The 22,655-nt window shown below is 61.8% G+C and overlaps 1 protein-coding gene across 1 annotated transcript in view; it reads right to left on the reverse strand.

Moving 5' to 3' along the window:
* COL11A2 (collagen type XI alpha 2 chain) overlaps window positions 1–22,655 on the reverse strand; it is an 81,297-nt gene that overhangs the window by 14,877 nt on the left and 43,765 nt on the right. The window contains exons 31-49 of the mRNA XM_075016855.1: window positions 21,265–21,318; window positions 21,124–21,177; window positions 20,506–20,550; window positions 11,718–11,771; window positions 10,940–10,984; window positions 10,013–10,066; window positions 9,787–9,840; window positions 8,706–8,759; window positions 8,477–8,584; window positions 8,299–8,388; window positions 8,174–8,227; window positions 7,843–7,950; window positions 7,255–7,362; window positions 7,020–7,073; window positions 6,813–6,866; window positions 6,302–6,409; window positions 5,702–5,755; window positions 5,560–5,613; window positions 5,421–5,474 (exon numbers count right to left, since the gene is read on the reverse strand). Of these exons, the coding sequence (XP_074872956.1) occupies window positions 5,421–5,474; window positions 5,560–5,613; window positions 5,702–5,755; window positions 6,302–6,409; window positions 6,813–6,866; window positions 7,020–7,073; window positions 7,255–7,362; window positions 7,843–7,950; window positions 8,174–8,227; window positions 8,299–8,388; window positions 8,477–8,584; window positions 8,706–8,759; window positions 9,787–9,840; window positions 10,013–10,066; window positions 10,940–10,984; window positions 11,718–11,771; window positions 20,506–20,550; window positions 21,124–21,177; window positions 21,265–21,318 (1,260 nt within the window). The remainder of the gene's footprint in view (window positions 1–5,420; window positions 5,475–5,559; window positions 5,614–5,701; window positions 5,756–6,301; window positions 6,410–6,812; window positions 6,867–7,019; window positions 7,074–7,254; window positions 7,363–7,842; window positions 7,951–8,173; window positions 8,228–8,298; window positions 8,389–8,476; window positions 8,585–8,705; window positions 8,760–9,786; window positions 9,841–10,012; window positions 10,067–10,939; window positions 10,985–11,717; window positions 11,772–20,505; window positions 20,551–21,123; window positions 21,178–21,264; window positions 21,319–22,655) is intronic.

A 22,655-nucleotide genomic window follows, 5' to 3' on the forward strand; every position in this document is an offset into this window, starting at 1 on the left:
GGGACTAACACCACAGGAGAGGCCCAGGGGCTGGACGAGGGTTGGATCACCCCCAGAGCCAGCATGTCTTCAACCTCCCGCTCTATGTCCTGAGCCGTCCTCCCTGTGGCTCTGAATGGCACACACTTGATAGGGGCGTGGGTGCCTGTCTCTATTCGGTGGACAGCCAGGTCAGTGTGTCCGGGTCTGTCCGAGAACAGCTGTTGATGCAAATGCAGCACCTCCTTGATCTCCGTCTGCTGGGCAGGGGTTAGCTGGTCTGAGAGGGGAATAGACTCCAGCAAGGAGCCGGCTCCAGTCCTTGTGAGTAAATCCACCAAGGGATCTTCCCCCTGCCCCTCCCAGTGTCTGCACACGGCCAGCACCAAGTTCTGCCTGTCCCAGTAAGGTTTCATCATGTTCACATGATAGACCCGGTGGCTGTGGGCCCGGTTCGACAGTTCCACCACATAATTCACGTCATTTAGCTGTTTGACGACCTTGAAGGGCCCATCCCAGGCCGCTTGCAGCTTGTTCCACCGCACAGGTACAAGGACCATCACTTGATCCCCGGTGGCATAGGCTCGGGCCCTGGCGTTACGGTCATACCAGACCTTTTGCTTCCTTTGGGCCATGGAGAGGTTCTCCCTGGCCAGGCCCATGAGCTCGGTGAGTTTTTCCCGGAAGGTCAGTACATACTGTACCACTGACTCCCCTTCAGGAGAGGCCGTCCCCTCCCACTCTTCTCTGAGCAAGTCCAAGGGTCCCCGTACCCTCCTTCCATACAGCAGCTCAAACGGGGAGAACCCCGTGGATTCCTGGGGCACCTCCCTGTATGCAAACAGCAGGTGGGGTAAGTACTTGTCCCAGTCATGGGGGTATTGATTCATGAAGGTTCTCAGCATCTGCTTCAGAGTCCCATTGAACCTCTCCACCAGCCCATTGGTCTGCGGGTGGTAGGCTGTGGCCCAGGTGTGCCGGACCCCACACTTGTCCCACAAGCTTTGCAGTAGGGCCGACATGAAGTTGGACCCCTGATCTGTGAGGACCTCCTTGGGGAACCCCACTCTGCTGAAAATGGACAGCAGTGCATCAGCCACGGTGTCAGCGTCGATAGAGGTCAAGGCCACTGCTTCTGGGTATCGCGTGGCAAAATCTACCACTACCAAAATATATTTCTTCCCCGAACGCGTTGCCTTGCTGAAGGGGCCCACTATGTCTATAGCCACTTTCTGGAAAGGCTCCTCTATGATGGGCAGTGGCCTCAGGGCAGCTTTCCCCTTGTCCCGGCTCTTCCCCACCCTCTGGCAGGGATCGCAGGACAGGCAATACAGACGGACAGCTGCAAAGATCCCTGGCCAGAAAAAGTTCTGTAACAACCTTCTCCTGGTGCGGTGGATCCCCTGGTGTCCTGCGAGCGGGATATCATGGGCTAGGTACAGCAGCCTGCGCCGGTACTTTTGGGGAACCACCAGTTGCCTCTGGACCTTCCATGGCTCCGCTTTGCGTCTGGGAGCCCATTCCCGGTACAGGAATCCCTTTTCCCACAGGAATCTCTCCCTGCAGCCCTCCCCCAGCTGTGGAGCTGGGCTGAGACTGGCCAGTTCCCTCAGCTTCTGCAAGGAGGGGTCTCTCTGCTGCTCTGCCTGGAATTCTTCCGCTCGGGCAGGAGCAGATGCTACTTCCCCATCCCTGCCTGGCTCCAGCATCCCTGGCCTGTGAGATCTGGTTTTTGGGGGCCCCCTTTCTCTCAGGGTTGGCCCCTGTGGCTTTGGCTGGGCCTGTACCCCTGAATCTGGGGAGCGCACCCCTCGTTTTCTTTGGCTACGGGTCAGGACCAGGGCACGAGGGCGTTCACCTTGCCAGTTCTCCAGGTCAGCGCCCATCAGTACATCTGCCGGCAAATGGCTGTGCACGCCCACCTCCTTGGGGCCTTCCTTCTTCTCCCATTTCAGGTGCACCCTCGCCATGGGCACCTTGAAAGGGGTCCCATCAATTCCTGTTATCGTCAGGTGGGAATCGGGTATCATGCAGCCCGGTGCCACCACCCCGGGTCGGGCCAGCGTCACGTCAGCGCCTGTGTCCCAGAACCCTGTGACCTTTTTCCCGTCTACCTCGAGGTGTTTGAGACACTTGCTCCACAGAGGCAGTGCCGCCCCCACTCTGTAAACTGGCCTCTGAGCATTTGGTCCCCCTGAGGAGCTGGTCTGTGGGACGGATTCGGCCCAAGCCGAGTGCCCATTGTCAGCACCACCCGCCTTGGCTGCCAGCCCCTCTGACTTCTGGGACCCCACCCAGTTGACTCCATGACCCCCCGGCCTGCTCAACCTGTCTGGGAGCTTGGGGCACTGGGCTGCTCTATGCCCCTTTCGCCCACAGCGGTAACAGCCTGGGTCTTGTTGTGTCCCTCGGGCCGGCTGCTCTGTCCGGGTTCTGTTTGGCTCTCTGGGGGGTGGGTGGCTGGCCCCTCTTTCCTGGGCTTGCCCAAGAGGTGGTCCCCTCTGTCGTACAGTCAGGGACCGGTCTCTCTGAGATTCTCGGTTTCTCCAGGACTCCCTCTCCCTCCGGGACTCCCTCTCTCTCCGAGACTCCCTCTCTTTGTGGGGCTCACTTTCAAACCTGGCCCGACTGTTTGTGAAGTCATCTGCCAGTTTCCCTGCATCATGCGAGTCCCCTGGCTTCCGGTCCATGAGCCACACCCTCAGGTCAGGTGCGCACATCTCGTAGAATCGCTCCACGACCGCCAGCTCGATCAGGTCCTCTACGGACTGGACTCCCATTCCGAATGCCCACTTCTGGTAGTATTGCTTCAGGCGGGCAGTTGTATCTACGTGGGTTTCCTCTGGCCTCTTCTGCGCCTCCTGGAACTTCTTCTCGTACATCTCCGGAGTCAGCCCGAACTTATGCAGCAGGGCCTGTTTGAACCGTTCATAGTCCCCAGGCTGCAGCCCCACCAGCTGGCTGAGCACCGCTGCGCCCTTCCGGCCCAGCAAGGGGGTGAGGTGCCGGAGCCACTCATCTGGGGGAACCTCATGCAACTCACAGGCTCGCTCGAAGGCGGTAAGGAACTCGTCCATGTCCCCTGGGTCCTGACACTGGGCCAGCACACGCGTCTCCAAGTGACTGGCCACCCCGAGCCGTCTGGCCCTCTCCCCGCTTACCGCAGCTGGGGCCTCTTGGCGTCTCGCCTCTGCCATGGTTCGCTCATGCTCCCGCTCTCGCTCTCTCTCCTCACGCTCTCGCTCTCTCTCCTTCCGTTCTCGTTCTTTCTCCTCCCGCTGTGTCTCTTGTAGCTGGCGCTCGTGCTCACGCTCTCTTTCTCGTTCCTGGCGCTCGTGCTCACGCTCTCTTTCTCGTTCCTGGCGCTCACGCTCTCTTTCTCGTTCCTGTCGCTCACGCTCTCTTTCCCGTTCCTGGTGCTCCAGTTCCTTTAATTTCACCTCGAGTTCCAGCCGTTGCAGCTCTGCGGTGGGGGACTCTGCCCGCGATGGACCACCGCTAGCTGAGCGCGACCTGGCGGGCACCGCGTCTGTCTGACGGCGTCGAGCCCCCGCTCCTGTCGGAGAATCCGAAATGCTTCCCGAGGCTGACCGGCCACTTTCTGCCGGGACAGGCTCTGCCCCCCCGGATCGGTCATTCTCTTCCAGCTGTGCAATCAGCTGGGCCTTGGTCGCCTTCCCCACGGTCAGGCCCCTCTCTCTGCACAGCCCCGCTAGCTCTGCCTTCAGGAGTCGGGTATAATCCATCTCCCCGCTATTTCCCGGGGTATCCACTCACCAGCAGCAGCTGCAGGAATGGCTCTGTTCTCCCTCTGACTCTTGTGAGACTCCTTCCTTCTCTGGTGCTCAGTCAGCCACTGCTGGGAGCTCATCCGTGGGTGCAGTGCATCCCACTTCTGACACCAGTGTGATGGGGTTCAGGGGTCCCCCTGCACTGCACCCCGTCCGCTGGCAGGAGAGACTCTCACTCAGCAGGCACAACAGCAGGTTTATTAGGCAACAGATGTCCAGTTTCTCACAGAAGGAACAGCATAGCCGCCAGAGACAGCCCTTCCAACCTGTCCTGGGGGGAAGACCCCGAGGGGTGTCCCTCTGGGGTGTAGCTTTCCCCCTCCTCAGGCTGGCTGCCTTCCAGCTCTCCCTTTTCCTCGCCTCTAACTGCCGCCCCCGATTCAAAACCCAGCTCAGCTCCTCCCTGCTCTTTGTTCAGGCAGAGGTGTCACCTGCCAGTTGTAGCCCCAGGGTCATCCTTAGCCACTGGGAGCTGCTGCTTGCCTCGGACATCCAGCCTGACTCACACATGCACCCCCCCCACTCCATCACAGATGAGCTCTTGTGTCCCACGCAGGCTCATCACCTAATAAATTATTTTGTTAGTCTTTAAAGTGCTACTGGACTGCTTCAGTTTTAAAGAAAATAAGCTCAATAAAGTACATTATCCCTAACCGGCTCTGTGTTCAAGTGAATCCCATAATCCTGTCCAGCCGCGGCCTTGTGGGTTAACATCCTGATCCCCTCCCAGAGCCGGGAGAGAACCCAGGAGTCCTGACACGCACACCCCCCGACCCAGGCAAGTGGTGGTGGGTCCCTTTGACCCTCGCAGCCCGTGATTCAGTCCCCCTGCCCACCCGCTCCTTTCAGAGCCATGGGGAGAACCAGGCTGCCTGTTGCACCCTTGGTGGGTGTGATGGGGTTCAGGGGTCCCCCTGCACTGCACCCCAGCCGCAGGCAGGAGTGACTCTCACCCAGCAGGTAGCACAGGAGGTTGATGAGGCGACAGAGCCCAGCTCAGCACAGAGGGGTCAGTGCAGCCGGCAGAGACTCCTTCCAACCCGTCCTGGGGAGAGGAGCCCGAGGGGGGCCCCTCTGGGGTGCAGCTTCCCCCCTCGCCAGGCTGGCTCCTTCCAGCTCCCTCTCCCCCCAGCTTCTAACTGCCCCTCCGATTCCAACCCAGCTCGGCTCCTCCCTGCTCTGTGCTCAGGGCTGAGGTGTTACCTGCCAGCCCAGGTACAGCCCAGGGGTCGTCCTCAGCCCTGCGAGCTGCTCTGCCCGTCACACACACACACCCAGCCTGAGTCTCACACCCCCCCCGCCCCATCACAGTGGGCTCTGCCTTTATTTCCCCGGGGGGGCGGTGAAGCTCCCTGGGTTGCCCAGGGAGGTGGTGGAATCTTCCCGGCTGGACACGGCCCTGGCTGGGACAATTTACTTGGGGTTGGCCCTGCCAGTCCCTCCCAGGCTCTGCTGCCGCAGCCACAGGCTCGGCCCCCTGGCTGCCCACATGTGCTGGTCCAGCCGGGTGGTGGGGCGAGGCAGGGGGTGACAGGGGGCGATTCTGCCCACCGCTAACAGGCCTTCCGGAGCGAAAGTGACCAGCCTCGTCGCCTCTCCCCTGGGCTGGGCTGGGCTGGGTGAGAGCCCAGGCATCCCGCCTCCGCCTACCTTCTCTCCAGGGGGACCCACGTTACCGATGCCTCCAGGGCCACCTTGGGGACCCTGCAGGGAGAGAGAACAGAGCTCGTTACCACCGGGGATGCCCTAGACGGGGCTGACGGGGTGCGGGGGCAGGGGAGGCACTTACGTCAGCTCCAGAGGGTCCAGCTGGACCACGTGGACCCGGGGGTCCTGGGGGGCCCTGTGGGGAGAAGCACAAGGTGAGGAGGGCTCTGGGATGGACCTACCTGAAGGAGGGCCGAGAACGGGGGGCAGCTGAGGTCACTTACCATGGGTCCCACATCCCCTGTCTCGCCCTTCTCCCCTGCCGGGCCTGGCAGCCCCTGGGGAGAAACAGAGAGCATCAGCGGGGGCACAGCTGGAGCTCGGGGGCCGGAGATGGAGGGGCACAGGGATAGCTTCCCCACCTCGCAGAGAGAGGGCAGGGCAGGGCAGGGCAGAGGTGGGCTGGGCAGGGCAGGGCAGGGCAGAGGTGGGCTGGGCAGGGCAGGGCAGGGCAGGGCAGGGCAGAGGTGGGCTGGGCAGGGCAGGGCAGGGCAGAGGTGGGCAGGGCAGGGCAGGGCAGGGCAGGGCAGGGCAGAGGTGGGCAGGGCAGGGCAGGGCGCCCCAGGTGCCGCCCCACCTCGGGACAGCCCTGCTGTCAGCACAGCTGGCCTGGGGGTTGGTAGTGGTCTCCCGGACCCATTGCCCAGCAGTTTTGGATGGGCAGTGAAGGGGAATCCTGGCCCGGCTACACCTGGGGCAGGGACGGGGCAGCTGGGGAGGCAGGGCTGAGACAGGAGGGAGCGGGAGGGGCAGGGGCAGGACACTGGAGTGGCTCCACAGGGGGCAGTGGGGTCCCTGCAAGACCCACAATTGGCCCCACTCACCTGCAACCCAATGGGGCCAGGGGGCCCATTGAATCCGCGAGATCCTTCGTCGCCCTTTGCCCCGAAGTGGCCCTGGGGGCCCCGAGCGCCTGGCTCCCCATCAGCCCCCTGGGCACAGACAGGGGGAGTCAGGGATGGGACTCGCTGGGCTCGGGTCGGGTGTATCGGAGGTGCAGAAGCAGCAGGACCCCCCCATCATTCCCCAGTGAGGGACCCCCAGAACCCTTCCACCCCACCTGGGGTGATACGGGGCCCCCGCTGACAGGAAGTGAGCACCTCTCCGGACCCCAGCAGGGCTGGGTCACGGTGCTGCCAGCAGATGGGGACCCCCCTGCTTGGAGCCAACCTCCCCCACCGCCGCGCTGCCCAGAGCCCACACGGCCCAAGCTACCAGCCACAGCACCCCCAGCTCCTCGCCCTGTGTTAGCAGCTGCGCCCCTCCCTGCCCCACGCTGCCCACCCTGGGCCCCCCATGCTGCCGGAGGCTGTCCGAGGGCTGCAAGATACTTACGGCTGCTCCGGGCTGTCCAACTGGGCCCATGGGACCTGGGGGGCCTGGGGGGCCCTGGAAGGAAGGAGATGGGTTTAGTGAGGATAAGACACAGAGCTGCCCATGTGGAAGTGGGGCTCAACCCCGGGGGGGGTCAGGACTCAGCCCCAGTGGGCGGGATCAGGACTGAGCCCCAGTGGGGATCGGGGACCTGCCGCTTGTACTCACGTGTTCACCCTTGTTGCCTTTGCTGCCCTTCTGGCCCGGTTCGCCCACCTCACCCTGCAGAGAGAGGAGAAGGGGTTCAGCCCATCGAGGGGGGAGGGGGAGGAAGAGGGGGTTCAGCCCATCACTACGGTGGGGGAGGGGAACAAGGGGGGTTCAGCCCATCGAGGGGGGAGGGGGAGGAAGAGGGGGTTCAGCCCATCAGTACAGTGGGGGAAGGACACAGATGGGGCCTTACCTTGTCACCATCCTCACCAGCACCCCCTGGGGGTCCCGCAGGGCCAGGCAGCCCAACTGGACCTTGGACTCCGTCACGACCAGCAGGGCCTATGGGCCCCTTCTCTCCCTGTGGAGAAACAGCGGGAAGCGAGGGGCACAGAACCCAGGTGTCCGGGCTCCCAGCCCCCCTGCCCAGACCCACGGGATCCCACTTTCCCCCACAGCTGGGCTAGAACCCAGGTGTCTGGGCTCCCAGCCCCCCTACCCAGACCCACTGGATCCCACTTTCCCCCACAGCTGGGCTAGAACCCAGGTGTCCGGGCTCCCAGCCCTCCTGCCCAGACCCACGGGATCCCACTTTCCCCCAGAGCTGGGATAGAACCCAGGAGTCTGGGCGCCCAACCCCCCCCACCCCCCGGCCCAGACCCACTGGATCCCAATCGCACCCCAACCCAGAGCTGGAGTTCAGACCCAGGAGTCCGGGCTCCCAGCACGCCTGACTCTCACCACCAGAGCCCACTGCCCTCCCAGCACCAGGGAGAACCCAGGAGTCCTGGCTCCCAGCCCCTCCCCCACGCATCTCATGTCCCCTGTCCCCCCTACTCACGGGAACGCCTTTCTCTCCAGCAGGGCCTGGGGGCCCTTGGGGGCCTGGTCTGCCTGGGGGTCCGATGGGGCCACCCTGCCCTGGGCCACCTCGCTCGCCAGGGGAACCCTGAGGGGGGAGAGGGTGAGTCACTTGCTATCCCTGACAGCGGGTCCCGCCAGCACAGGCACTGGGGGAGGCAGAGTGGGTGGGGGCTCAGAGACGGGAGGGGGCTGGTCAGAGGGTCGGACAGGGAGGTTGGCGGGCGGATGGGGAGGCCGGGGCCTGTGGTGATGGTTGGGGGAGGGGCTGCAGGATGGGCTGGTGTGGGGGCCCCCCCCATTGTACTCACTGCGGGTCCTGGGGGTCCAGCCGGCCCCTCGCTCCCTTTCAGCCCCACGACACCCTGAGGGTGAGAGGCACAAGTCAGGGCCTGTCGTCGCTGGGGGTCAGGGGGGCCGAGGGGGTGGTACTCACTGGGGTGCCGGGCAGCCCACGCTCACCGGGGAAACCGCGCAGTCCAGCTGGTCCGTCCTTCCCGGGGGCTCCCGGGGGGCCGGGGTCTCCCTGCATGGGCGGAAGAAGGACAATTAGGTGGGACCCCCTCATGCTGCCTGCAGCACAGTGCCCCCAGCACTGCCCCACAGCACCTTACCTTGGTCCCTTCCTTCCCAGAGGGTCCCGGCAAGCCCTGCTCTCCCGGGGGGCCGGGGGGGCCCGGGTGGCCTCTCTCCCCCATCGGACCGGACTCCCCAGGAGCACCCTAGTGCAGCGGGAGACACAAACCAGAGAACGGATCAGAACCCTGGAGCCCCGACTCGCCCACCACAGGGGGAGCTGCTGAGTAACTGCTCCCTCTAGGCACCCAGCAGCCGGCTCCTCACCTGAGGTCCCACCACGCCCGGGGGGCCAGGGGGGCCCGTCTTGCCTTGGAAACCCTGTGAGAGAGAGGGGGAGGGAGGGAGGCATTAGCATGAGCCCAGGCAGATGGCTCTGTCCTCCCATCGCGGCCCACGTGCAAACACAGTCGCACAGGAGCGAGAGACAAGCAGTGCAGGAGAGTGCGAGGAGTAACCAGGGAGTAACCAACATGTGTGAGAAATAACACAGGAGCAGCCAGAGAGCAACGGATGGAAATGTGAGGTGTAACCACAGAGTAATCAGAGAGTAACTATGGAGTATCCAGAGAGTAACAGGTGAGGATGTGAAGTGCACTGCAGGGACAGCCAGAGAGTAACACACACGTGTGTGCAGAGTAATGAGAGAGTAACCAGCATGTGAGACATGAATATGAGCAGCAGTGTGGCGGGGGTAACCAGAGACTAGCACTGGTGTATCTGAGGGGGCCATGCCGGAGTAGTTAGAATGTAACACATCAGTGTGAAAGGATTAACACAGGAGTACCCAGAGAATTACTTGGGAGCATTGACAGCATAACACGGGAGTATCCAGGGAATAACACGGGAGTGAGGAAGAAGCAAAGTGGGGGTAACCAGGCATAAAGCCAAGTGAACAGAGAGCAAAGGGGGAGAAAGGAGCAATGTGGGAGTAGCCAGAGTGCAAGGGAGGAGTGAGAGAGGAAGAGCACAGGAGTAATGTGTGAGAGGAGTATCCGAAGTGTGACACAGAAGCATGTGCAGAGTAACACAGGCGTACCCAGGGAGTAATGTGGGAGTAATTCGGGGTAACGTGAAAGTATCCAATGAGTAATGCGAAAGTGTAAGAGGTGTAACATGAGAGTAAGCAGAAAGTAACAGGGGAGTAAGAAGGCAGTACTGGGGGAGTAAGCAGAGAGTGACAGGGTGTTAGGTGAGGAGTAACGAAGAAGTTTCCAGCCCATAACACTGGAGCAGACCAGAGGTAGCCGGGAGGTCACGTAGGTGCAACAGGAGTGGAACCACAGAGTAACACAAGGGCCAAAGAAAAGCTGCCGGAGCCCACGAGCGCAGTGGCGGAGACACGTACGACTTCTCCGCGCTGGCCGGGGTGCCCGGGAAGCCCGTCCTTGCCAGGGGGACCCTGTGGGGAGAGAAGCAGAGATCAGCGGGGCAGAGGGAGAGGTGTGGGGAGCAGGAGGAGGGAATGGCAGTGGAGGGGGCAGGGACGCAGATGGGGATGACGGGGCTGGAGAGACAGCAGGAGCCGGGGCAGGCAGATGGCCAGGGAGCCGGTCGGTGGGTGGGTTACTCACCGGTGGTCCTTTGGGTCCGGGGAAGCCATTTGGCCCCTGAGGGCCTGGGAGTCCCTGTGGAGAGCGGAGCAGAGCAGAGGTTGGGGGCAGACAGAACCGTGCCAGCCCCGGGAACACCAGCGGGAGGCCAGGGCCAGCTGTAGCGAGTGGGGCCTCTCTAGTGCTGTACCGGGAGACTTGCTGCACAAAGCCAGCCTCGTCGCACGGAACTGACCCGTCCCTCGCACCAGTGCCATGCACCAGGCCAGGCCCAGGAGCCATCGCTGGGACCGTGCAAACATCGCACTGGACTGACCCGTCCCTCGCACCAGTGCCGTGCACCAGGCCAGGCCCAGGAGCCATCGCTGGGACCGTGCAAACATCGCACTGAACTGACCCATCCCTCACACCAGTGCCGTGCACCAGGCCAGGCCCAGGAGCCATCGCTGGGGCTGTGCAAACATCGCACTGAACTGACCTGTCCCTCGCACCAGTGCCGTGCACCAGGCCAGGCCCAGGAGCCATCACTGGGGCCGTGCAAACCTTGCACTGAACTGACCCGTCCCTCGCACCAGTGTCGTGCACCAGGCCAGGCCCAGGAGCCATCGCTGGGGCCGTGCAAACCTTGCACTGAACTGACCCCTCCTTCACACCAGCAAACCACCGTGGCTCTGTGCAGCTGGAGCAGAGGGAGAGGGACCTGTGCTGGCAATGCTTGGACAGGACAGGCTGTACAGGGACCGGCAGGGGTGGTCAGAGGCTCAGTGGGCGCGTTGCGCTAATGTGACCCATGCTTGGCACGGCTGTTGCACAGGGCCGTGGGCAGGAGGAAAGGAAGGGGCCCAAGGTGGGGTACACGAGGCCGGCGGTGGTGCCTCAGGCCCTGCTGTGCAGAGGATGGGTGGACGCCGAGTGCCCAGGGCCCCACCCTCCTGGGCTCACACTCACCCTTTCCCCTGGAGGGCCGTGGGGGCCGTCCCCGCCAGAGGTGCCCTGCGGGGGAGACACATGTGAGGGGCAGCAGGAAATAAGTCCCATTGCAACACACACTGACCCACGTGCACAGACGTGGACATTCACGCCGGTGCCTGCTCACACACGCCCGTGCTCACACACGCAGGCTGGGGTGTGCGCACACACACTCAGGCACCCAGAGACACACACAAAGCAACATGTTATTTGAACATCCAGGGGCTGCTCACGGTGATGGGGTTCAGGGGTCCCCCTGCACTGCAGCCCGTCTGCTGGCAGGAGTGACTCTCACTCAGCAGGTACAACAGGAGGTTTATTAGGCAACAGATGCCCAGTTTCTCACAGAAGCGACAGCGCAGCAGCCAGAGACAGTCCTTCCAACCCGTCCTGGGGAGAGGAGCCCGAGGGGGGCCCCTCTGGGGTGTAGCTTCCCCCTCCTCAGGCTGGCTGCCTTCCAGCTCCCTCTTCCCCCAGCCTCTAACTGCCGCCCCCGATTCAAACCCAGCTCGGCTCCTCCCTCCTCTTTGTTCAGGCAGAGGTGTTACCTGCCAGTTGTAGCCCCAGGGTCATCCTTAGCCACTGGGAGCTGCTGCTTGCCTCGGACATCCAGCCTGACTCACACATGCACCCCCCCCACTCCATCACACTCACACCCTGACCTGACCCCTGCTCACACCTAACCCTGTGACACCCTCACCCACCTGCCCGGACACCCAGACAGACAGACAGACCGATCCAACCCCCCAGCACCTACCTTTGCCCCCAGCTTCCCAGTGGCTCCTCGTGGACCCCGCTGTCCCCTGGGACCCTGGAGAAATGAGACAGAGGGAGGTGAGTGTCTGATCCCCAGCACTGCCCCTCCCACCCCATTCCTGGGGGACAGAACCTGAGTGACCCACACTGTGCCCTGGGGCCATTCAGGAGGATCCCAGCATGGGAGGCAGCAGATGGGAGGGACTCAGCAGCCCCACAGGAGGGCGACAGGCACATGACACTCCCTAGCCCTGGTAGGGGAATGCCAGACCCCAGCCCAGAAGGGAGGATGAAGGAGGGCGAACGGAGGGGAATATTTGTCCTCCCAACCAGAGAGGTTCCACTCCCCGAGGTACAGTGCCAAAGACCGTGTGCGGCGCCCAGAGGACACTTCATGTACGAGTGAAAGTGTGGGGTGAACCCCATGGTAGGCGAATGGCTGACCTCAGAGCCCAGGGGAATGACCTCATCAGGGCCCGGGTGAGAGGGGGATTCCACAGCTGGGAGAGAAACCAAGATGGGGCGGCCTGCACTGGGGATAGACAGATGTGTGCTTGGATGGATGGATGGACGGATGGATGGGTGGGGGTGTCTGTGGATGGATGTGGACATGTGAGGCTGGATGGTGGAGAAAGGCAGGGACTGGAGGATGAAGGGGAGGATGGAAGGACATCACAAATGGATGGATGGATGGATGGGTGGGTGGGTGGAGGTGTCTGTGGGTGGGTGGATGGATGGATGGATGTGTCTGCGGATGGATGGGGGCATCTGTGAATGAATGAATGGATGGATGGATGGCTGTGGACGTGTGAGGCTGGATGGCAGAGAAAGGCAGGGATGGGAGGATGGAGGGGCGGATGGAAGGATATCACAGGGAGAGGGATGGATGTGGATGTGTGAGGCTGGATGGCAGAGAAAGGCAGGGACGGGAGGATGGACGGGCGGATGGAAGGATATCACAGGGAGAGGGATGGATGTGGATGTGTGAGGCTGGACGGCAGAGAAAGGCAGGGACGGGAGGATGGAAGGACATCACGGATGGATGGATGGATGGGGGTGTCTGTGGACGGATGGACGGATGGATGGGGGTGTCTGTGGATGGATGGATGGATGTGGACGTGTGAGGCTGGATGGCAGAGAAAGGCAGGGATGGGAGGATGGAGGGGCGGATGGAAGGATATCACAGGGAGAGGGATGGATGTGGATGTGAGAGGCTGGACGGCAGAGAAAGGCAGGGACGGGAGGATGGAAGGACATCACGGATGGATGGATGGATGGGGGTGTCTGTGGACGGATGGACGGATGGATGGGGGTGTCTGTGGATGGATGGATGGATGTGGACGTGTGAGGCTGAATGGCAGAGAAAGGCAGGGATGGGAGGATGTGTGATGGGGTTCAGGGGTCCCCCTGCACTGCACCCCGCCCGCTGGCAGGAGAGACTCTCACTCAGCAGGTACAACAGCAGGTTTATTAGGCAACAAATGTCCAGTTTCTCACAGAAGCAACAGCATAGCAGCCAGAGACAGTCCTTCCAACCTGTCCTGGGGGGAAGACCCCAAGGGGTGCCCCTCTGGGGTGTAGCTTTCCCCCTCCTCAGCCTGGCTGCCTTCCAGCTCTCCCTTCTCCTCGCCTCTAACTGCCGCCCCCGATTCAAAACCCAGCTCAGCTCCTCCCTGCTCTTTGTTCAGGCAGAGGTGTTATCTGCCAGTTGTAGCCCCAGGGTCATCCTTAGCCACTGGGAGCTGCTGCTTGCCTCGGACATCCAGCCTGACTCACACATGCACCCCCCCCACTCCATCACATCTCTCCCCCCTTCCAGACCGCACTGAGCGGGGTCACTTAGCCAGTGACCTGGGGAAGTTCGGGGCCCTCCCTGCGTGACAGGGCATCGGCTATGGTGTTGTTGTTCCCCTTCACGTGGACCACCTCCATGTCGTAGTCCTGCAGGAGCAGACTCCACCGCAGGAGCTTGGCGTTGGCCCCTTTCATGTGATGCAGCCAGGTCAGGGGTGAGTGATCGGTGTACACGGTGAAACGCCGTCCAAACAGGTACGGCTGCAGCTTCCCCAGCGCCCACACCATGGCCAGACATTCCTTCTCTATGGCCGCGTAGCTCTGCTCCCGGGGCAGCAGCTTCTTACTCAGGTACACGATGGGGTGTTTCTCCCCTTTGTCAGTCACCTGCATTAGCACCGCCCCCAGCCCCACGTCTGAGGCATCGGTGAACACCAGGAAGGGCTTGTTGAAGTCGGGATTTGCCAGCACTGGGGCCCTGACCAGAGCCTCCTTCAGCGCGCAGAGGGCCTCTTGGCACTGCTCGGTCCAGACCACCTTGTCAGGCTTTCCCTTTTTACACAGCTCCGTGAGGGGGGCTGCGATGGAGCTAAAGTGGGGCACAAACCTCCGGTAGTACCCCGCCATCCCAATGAAGGCCTGGACCTGCTTCTTAGTCTGGGGTGTTGGCCAATCTCTGACAGCCTCCACTTTAGCTGGCTCTGGCTTTAAGCAGCCGCTGCCCACCTTGTGGCCCAGGTAGGTCACCTCAGCCATTCCCACCTTGCACTTCCCTGCCTTGATAGTCAGCCCGGCCTTCTGGAGTCGGTCCAGCACCTGCTTGAGCTGGGACACATGGTCCTCCCACGTCTGGCTGAAGATGCAAATGTCGTCCATGTAAGCCAGGGCAAAGCTCTCCATCCCTTTCAGTAGCTGGTCCACCAGACGCTGGAAGGTAGCGGGTGCCCCCTTGAGGCCAAAGGGCAGGACCAGGAACTCGTAGAGCCCCACAGGAGTGATGAAAGCCGACTTCAGCCGGGCATCTTGGTCTAATGGCACTTGCCAGTACCCCTTGGTGAGGTCTATGGTGGTGAGATAACGGGCTCCCCCCAGCTTGTCTAAAAGGTCATCAGGCCTGGGCATGGGGTAGGCGTCCGAGACAGTGATGGCGTTAAGCTTGCGATAGTCCACACAAAACCGAACAGACCCATCTTTTTTAGGGACTAACACCACGGGAGAGGCCCAGGGGCTGGACAAGGGTTGGATCACCCCCAGAGCCAGCATGTCTTCAACCTCCCGCTCTATGTCCTGAGCCGTCCTCCCTGTGGCTCTGAATGGCACACACTTGACAGGGGCGTGGGTGCCTGTCTCTATTCGGTGGACAGCCAGGTCAGTGCGTCCGGGTCTGTCAGAGAACAGCTGTTGGTGCGAATGCAGCACCTCCTTGATCTCCGTCTGCTGGGCAGGGGTCAGCTGGTCTGAGAGGGGAATAGACTCCAGCAAGGAGCCGGCTCCAGTCCTTGTGAGTAAATCCACCAAGGGATCATCCCCCTGCCCCTCCCAGTGTCTGCACACGGCCAGCACCAAATTCTGCCTGTCCCAGTAAGGTTTCATCATGTTCACATGATAGACCCGGTGGCTGTGGGCCCGGTTCGACAGTTCCACCACATAATTCACGTCATTTAGCTGCTTGACGACCTTGAAGGGCCCATCCCAGGCCGCTTGCAGCTTGTTCCGCCGCACAGGTATAAGGACCATCACTTGGTCCCCGGTGGCATAGGCTCGGGCCCTGGCGTTACGGTCATACCAGACCTTTTGCTTCCTTTGGGCCATGGAGAGGTTCTCCCTGGCCAGGCCCATGAGCTCGGTGAGTTTTTCCCGGAAGGTCAGTACATACTGTACCACTGACTCCCCTTCAGGAGAGGCCGTCCCCTCCCACTCTTCTCTGAGCAAGTCCAGGGGTCCCCGTACCCTCCTTCCATACAGCAGCTCAAACGGGGAGAACCCCGTGGATTCCTGGGGCACCTCCCTGTATGCAAACAGCAGGTGGGGTAAGTACTTGTCCCAGTCATGGGGGTATTGATTCATGAAGGTTCTCAGCATCTGCTTCAGAGTCCAATTGAACCTCTCCACCAGCCCATTGGTCTGCGGGTGGTAGGCTGTGGCCCAGGTGTGCCGGACCCCACACTTGTCCCACAAGCTTTGCAGTAGGGCCGACATGAAGTTGGACCCCTGATCTGTGAGGACCTCCTTGGGGAACCCCACTCTGCTGAAAATGGACAGCAGTGCATCTGCCACGGTGTCAGCGTCGATAGAGGTCAAGGCCACTGCTTCTGGGTATCGCGTGGCAAAATCTACCACTACCAAAATATATTTCTTCCCCGAACGCGTTGCCTTGCTGAAGGGGCCCACTATGTCTATAGCCACTTTCTGGAAAGGCTCCTCTATGATGGGCAGTGGCCTCAAGGCAGCTTTCCCCTTGTCCCGGCTCTTCCCCACCCTCTGGCAGGGATCGCAGGACAGGCAATACAGACGGACAGCTGCAAAGATCCCTGGCCAGAAAAAGTTCTGTAACAACCTTCTCCTGGTGCGGTGGATCCCCTGGTGTCCTGCGAGCGGGACATCATGGGCTAGGTACAGCAGCCTGCGCCGGTACTTTTGGGGAACCACCAGTTGCCTCTGGACCTTCCATGGCTCCGCTTTGCGTCTGGGAGCCCATTCCCGGTACAGGAATCCCTTTTCCCACAGGAATCTCTCCCTGCAGCCCTCCCCCAGCTGTGGAGCTGGGCTGAGACTGGCCAGTTCCCTCAGCTTCTGCAAGGAGGGGTCTCTCTGCTGCTCTGCCTGGAATTCTTCCGCTCGGGCAGGGGCGGATGCTACTTCCCCATCTCTGCCTGGCTCCAGCACCCCTGGCCTGTGAGATCTGGTTTTTGGGGGCCTCCTTTCTCTCAGGGTTGGCCCCTGTGGCTTTGGCTGGGCCTGTACCCCTGAATCTGGGGAGCGCACCCCTCGTTTTCTTTGGCTACGGGTCAGGACCAGGGCACGAGGGCGTTCACCTTGCCAGTTCTCCAGGTCAGCCCCCATCAGTACATCTGCCGGCAAATGGCTGTGCACGCCCACTTCCTTGGGGCCTTCCTTCTTCCCCCATTTCAGGTGCACCCTCGCCATGGGCACCTTGAAAGGGGTCCCATCAATTCCTGTTATCGTCAGGTGGGAATCGGGTATCATGCAGCCCGGTGCCACCACCCCGGGTCGGGCCAGCGTCACGTCAGCACCTGTGTCCCAGAACCCCGTGACCTTTTTCCCGTCTACCTCGAGGGGTTTGAGACACTTGCTCCACAGAGGCATTGCCGCCCCCACTCTGTAAACTGGCCTCTGAGCATTTGGTCCCCCTGAGGAGCTGGTCTGTGGGGCGGATTCGGCCCAATCCGAGTGCCCATTGTCAGCACCACCCACCTTGGCCGCCAGCCCCTCTGACTTCTGGGACCCCACCCAGTTGACTCCATGACTCCCCGGCCTGCTCAACCTGTCTGGGAGCCTGGGGCACTGGGCTGCTCTATGCCCCTTTCGCCCACAGCGGTAACAGCCTGGGTCTTGTTGTGTCCCTCGGGCCGGCTGCTCTGTCCGGGCTCTGTTTGGCTCTCTGGGGGGTGGGTGGCTGGCCCCTCTTTCCTGGGCTTGCCCAAGAGGTGGTCCCCTCTGTCGTACAGTTAGGGACCGGTCTCTCTGAGATTCTCGGTTTCTCCAGGACTCCCTCTCCCTCCGGGACTCCCTCTCTCTCCGAGACTCCCTCTCTTTGTGGGGCTCACTTTCAAACCTGGCCCGGCTGTTTGTGAAGTCATCTGCCAGTTTCCCTGCATCATGTGAGTCCCCCGGCTTCCGGTCCACGAGCCACACCCTCAGGTCAGGTGCGCACATCTCGTAGAATCGCTCCACGACCGCCAGCTCGATCAGGTCGTCTACGGACTGGACTCCCATTCCGAACGCCCACTTCTGGTAGTATTGCTTCAGGCGGGCGGTTGTATCTACATGGGTTTCCTCTGGCCTCTTCTGCGCCTCCTGGAACTTCTTCTTGTACATCTCCGGAGTCAGCCCGAACTTATGCAGCAGGGCCTGTTTGAACCGTTCATAGTCCCCAGGCTGCAGCCCCACCAGCTGGCTGAGCACCGCTGCGCCCTTCCGGCCCAGCAAGGGGGTGAGGTGCCGGAGCCGCTCATCTGGGGGAACCTCATGCAACTCACAGGCTCGCTCGAAGGCGGTGAGGAACTCATCCATGTCCCCTGTGTCCTGACACTGGGCCAGCACACGCGTCTCCAAGTGACTGGCCACCCCGAGCCGTCTGGCCCTCTCCCCGCTTACCGCAGCTGGGGCCTCTTGGCGTCTCGTCTCTGCCATGGTTCGCTCATGCTCCCGCTCTCGCTCTCTCTCCTCACGCTCTCGCTCTCTCTCCTTCCGTTCTCGTTCTTTCTCCTCCCGCTGTGTCTCTTGTAGCTGGCGCTCGTGCTCACGCTCTCTTTCCCGTTCCTGGCGCTCACGCTCTCTTTCCCGTTCCTGGTGCTCCAGTTCCTTTAATCTCACCTCGAGCTCCAGCCGTCGCAGCTCTGCGGCGGGGGACTCTGCCCGCGATGGACCACCGCTAGCTGAGCGCGACCTGGTGGGCACCGCGTCTGTCTGACGGCGTCGAGCCCCTGCTCCTGTCGGAGAATCCGAAATGCTTCCCGAGGCTGACTGGCCACTTTCTGCCGGGACAGGCTCTGCCCCCCCGGATCGGTCATTCTCTTCCAGCTGTGCAATCAGCTGGGCCTTGGTCGCCTTCCCCACGGTCAGGCCCCTCTCTCTGCACAGCCCCGCTAGCTCTGCCTTCAGGAGTCGGGTATAATCCATCTCCCCGCTATCTCCCGGGGTATCCACTCACCAGCAGCAGCTGCAGGAATGGCTCTGTTCCCCCTCTGACTCCTGTGAGACTCCTTCCTTCTCTGGTGCTCAGTCAGCCACTGCTGGGAGCTCATCCGTGGGTGCAGTGCATCCCACTTCTGACACCAGTGTGATGGGGTTCAGGGGTCCCCCTGCACTGCACCCCGCCCGCTGGCAGGAGAGACTCTCACTCAGCAGGTACAACAGCAGGTTTATTAGGCAACAAATGTCCAGTTTCTCACAGAAGCAACAGCATAGCAGCCAGAGACAGTCCTTCCAACCTGTCCTGGGGAGAGGACCCCAAGGGGTGCCCCTCTGGGGTGTAGCTTTCCCCCTCCTCAGCCTGGCTGCCTTCCAGCTCTCCCTTCTCCTCGCCTCTAACTGCCGCCCCCGATTCAAAACCCAGCTCAGCTCCTCCCTGCTCTTTGTTCAGGCAGAGGTGTTATCTGCCAGTTGTAGCCCCAGGGTCATCCTTAGCCACTGGGAGCTGCTGCTTGCCTCGGACATCCAGCCTGACTCACACATGCACCCCCCCTACTCCATCACAGGATGGAAGGACATTACGGATGGACGGATGGGGGTGTCTGTGGACGGATGTGTCTGTGGATGGATGGATGGATGGATGGATGGCGGTGGACGTGTGAGGCTGCATGGCAGAGATGGGAGGATGGAGGGGCGGATGGGAGGATATCACAGGGAGAGGGATGGATGGATGGATGGGGGTGTCTGTGGACGGATGTGACTGTGGATGGATGGATGGATGGGGGCGTCTGTGGATGGATGTGTCTGTGGATGGATGGATGGGGGCGTCTGTGGATGGATGGATGGGGGCGTCTGTGGATGGATGGATGGGGGTGTCTGTGGATGGATGGATGGCTGTGGACGTGTGAGGCTGGATGGCAGAGAAAGGCAGGGATGGGAGGATGGAGGGGCGGATGGAAGGATATCACAGGGAGAGGGATGGATGTGGATGTGAGAGGCTGGACGGCAGAGAAAGGCAGGGACGGGAGGATGGAAGGACATCACGGATGGACGGATGGATGGGGGTGTCTGTGGATGGATGGATGGATGTGGACGTGTGAGGCTGGATGGCAGAGAAAGGCAGGGATGGGAGGATGGAAGGACATTACGGATGGACGGATGGATGGATGGGGGTGTCTGTGGACGGATGTGTCTATGGATGGATGGATGGATGGCTGTGGACGTGTGAGGCTGGATGGCAGAGAAAGGCAGGGATGGGAGGATGGAGGGGCGGATGGAAGGATATCACAGGGAGAGGGATGGATGTGGATGTGAGAGGCTGGACGGCAGAGAAAGGCAGGGACGGGAGGATGGAAGGACATCACGGATGGATGGATGGATGGGGGTGTCTGTGGACGGATGGACGGATGGATGGGGGTGTCTGTGGATGGATGGATGGATGTGGACGTGTGAGGCTGGATGGCAGAGAAAGGCAGGGATGGGAGGATGGAAGGACATTACGGATGGACGGATGGGGGTGTCTGTGGACGGATGTGTCTGTGGATGGATGGATGGATGGCTGTGGACGTGTGAGGCTGCATGGCAGAGATGGGAGGATGGAGGGGCGGATGGAAGGATATCACAGGGAGAGGGATGGATGTGGATGTGAGAGGCTGGACGGCAGAGAAAGGCAGGGACGGGAGGATGGAAGGACATCACGGATGGACGGATGGGGGTGTCTGTGGACGGATGGACGGATGGATGGGGGTGTCTGTGGATGGATGGATGGATGGCTGTGGACGTGTGAGGCTGCATGGCAGAGATGGGAGGATGGAGGGGCGGATGGAAGGATATCACAGGGAGAGGGATGGATGGATGGATGGGGGCGTCTGTGGACGGATGTGACTGTGGATGGATGGATGGATGGGGGCGTCTGTGGATGGATGGCTGGCTGTGGACATGCGAGGCTGGATGGCGAAGAAAGGCAGGGACGGGAGGATGGAGGGGCAGATGGAAGGACATCACAGAGGGAAGCGTGGATGGACGGATGGATGCAGAGATGAATTGGGATGTTTAAGGAGGGATGCTGGGAGCCCACAGACGGCTGCACTAACCCCCTTGCTTTACCCCCATACACTCACCGAGGGTCCGCGCTCACCCCGGGGTCCTGGCTTCCCAGATACACCCTGCAACAGAGAGAGCCAGTGATACACAGCCCGGGCATGGGCACCTGTGGAGAACCCTTCAGCCAGCTGGAGCCCAAGAGGGACCCTTCACGCCCACCCTTGGGATATCCCGGGAAACCCCAGCCAGAACCAAACCCCTCACAGCCCCACTGAAGACCTACCCACCCATGGTGTTGCAGAGTCCAGCCCCTCAGAACCTGCACAGGGATCCCTCATTTCAGAGCTCTGCAGTGACCCTCCCATGGGACATCCCCAAGGGGCACCTTGTTCACTGCTCTGCTGGGACCCCCAACTCCAGTCCCCTGGGACCTGTCCCACCCAGGGTGTAGCAGACACCCCCCAGCCTGTCCCTGGAAGACCCTCCCCAACTCTCCAACAGCCCCACCAATTTGTCCCTGGAGTGTGGGGGGCGGAACGGGTGTCAGCCCCACCCAGCAGAAGCTGCACCCCCTACCCCAGGCTCCCCAGTAATTTCTACCATGGCCACGCCTCCTGCAGAGGGAAATGTGGATCCCACTCCACTGGGGGACTGTGGTGGGGAGCCAGGCTTTGGGGGGATGGAGGGTTACTCACCCGAGTGCCCTTCTCGCCGTTACTGCCAGGAAATCCCGGGAAGCCCTGTGATCCCTGCAGAGAGAGAAGAGATGAAGGTTGGGGTGTGCTGGGCAGTTTTGGGGGAGCAGAGGGGACAGACCCACCATCCCCAGTGCTCACCTTTGGGCCTTGCCGTCCCGGGTAGCCAGGAAGCCCTGGTACTCCCAGCTTCCCCTGCAAGAGAGAGATGGGGTTAGGCGGATGGGACAGGGGGCCTGCCCCTCTTGGGGGCACTGGCTCTGACCTGGCCCTGGAGCAGGGACTGGCTGTTCAGGGGGTGTGGGATAGCACACATGGGCAGGGTTCTGCCCCATATAGGGGGCGCTGGCTCTGACCTGGCCCTGGAGCAGGGACTGGCTGTTCAGGGGGTCTGGGATAGCACACATGGGCAGGGTTCTGCCCCGTAGGGGGGCGCTGGCTCTGACCTGGCCCTGGAGCAGGGACTGGCTGCTCAGGTGGTGTGGGATAGCACACATGGGCAGGGCTCTGCCCCATAGGGGGACGCTGGCTCTGACCTGGCCCTGGAGCAGGGACTGGCTGTTCAGGGGGTCTGGGATAGCACACATGGGCAGGGTTCTGCCCCATAGGGGGGCGCTGGCTCTGACCTGGCCCTGGAGCAGGGACTGGCTGTTCAGGGGTGTGATGGAGTGGGGAATACCTGTGTGTGTGAGGGGCTCACAGAGGGTGTGGGGCTCCTGCTGAGGGTAACCCTGACGACCAGGTAACACCTTTGTACTGCAGACAAAGGAGGAGGTGGAGCCTGAGGGGTTTGAATTGGAACTGGGAGTTGGAAGCAGTTAGTCTGGGCTGAGGGAGAGAGAGACAAAGGACGGGGCCAGGCCCCGGCTCTGGGGGCCCCTCGGGGCCTCCTCTCCCCAGCATGGATGGGACTGGCTGTCTCTGCCGGCTGCACTGACCCCTCTGTACGACGCTGTGTCCTGTCGGCTAATAAACCCGCTGTTCTCCTGCTAAGTGAAAGACTCTCCTGCCTGCGGACAGGGTGCAGAGCCTGGGGGACCCCAGAACTCCATCACAAGGGGGTGTGGGATAGCACACGTGGGCAGGGTTCTGCCCCATAGGGGGGCGCTGGCTGTGACCTGGCCCTGGAGCAGGGACTGGCTGTTCAGGGGGTGTGGGATAGCACACGTGGGCAGGGTTCTGCCCCATAGGGGGACGCTGGCTCTGACCTGGCCCTGGAGCAGGGACTGGCTGTTCAGGGGGTCTGGGATAGCACACATGGGCAGGGTTCTGCCCCATAGGGGGGTGCTGGCTCTGACCTGGCCCTGGAGCAGGGACTGGCTGTTCAGGGGGTGTGGGATAGCACACGTGGGCAGGGTTCTGCCCCATAGGGGGGTGCTGGCTCTGACCTGGCCCTGGAGCAGGGACTGGCTGTTCAGGGGGCCTGGGATAGCACACATGGGCAGGGTTCTGCCCCATAGGGGGCGCTGGCTCTGACCTGGCCCTGGAGCAGGGACTGGCTGTTCAGGGGGTCTGGGATAGCACACGTGGGC

The sequence above is a fragment of the Carettochelys insculpta genome, chromosome 22 (genome assembly GCF_033958435.1).
Source record: "Carettochelys insculpta isolate YL-2023 chromosome 22, ASM3395843v1, whole genome shotgun sequence".
Classification (NCBI taxonomy): Eukaryota; Metazoa; Chordata; order Testudines; family Carettochelyidae; genus Carettochelys; species Carettochelys insculpta.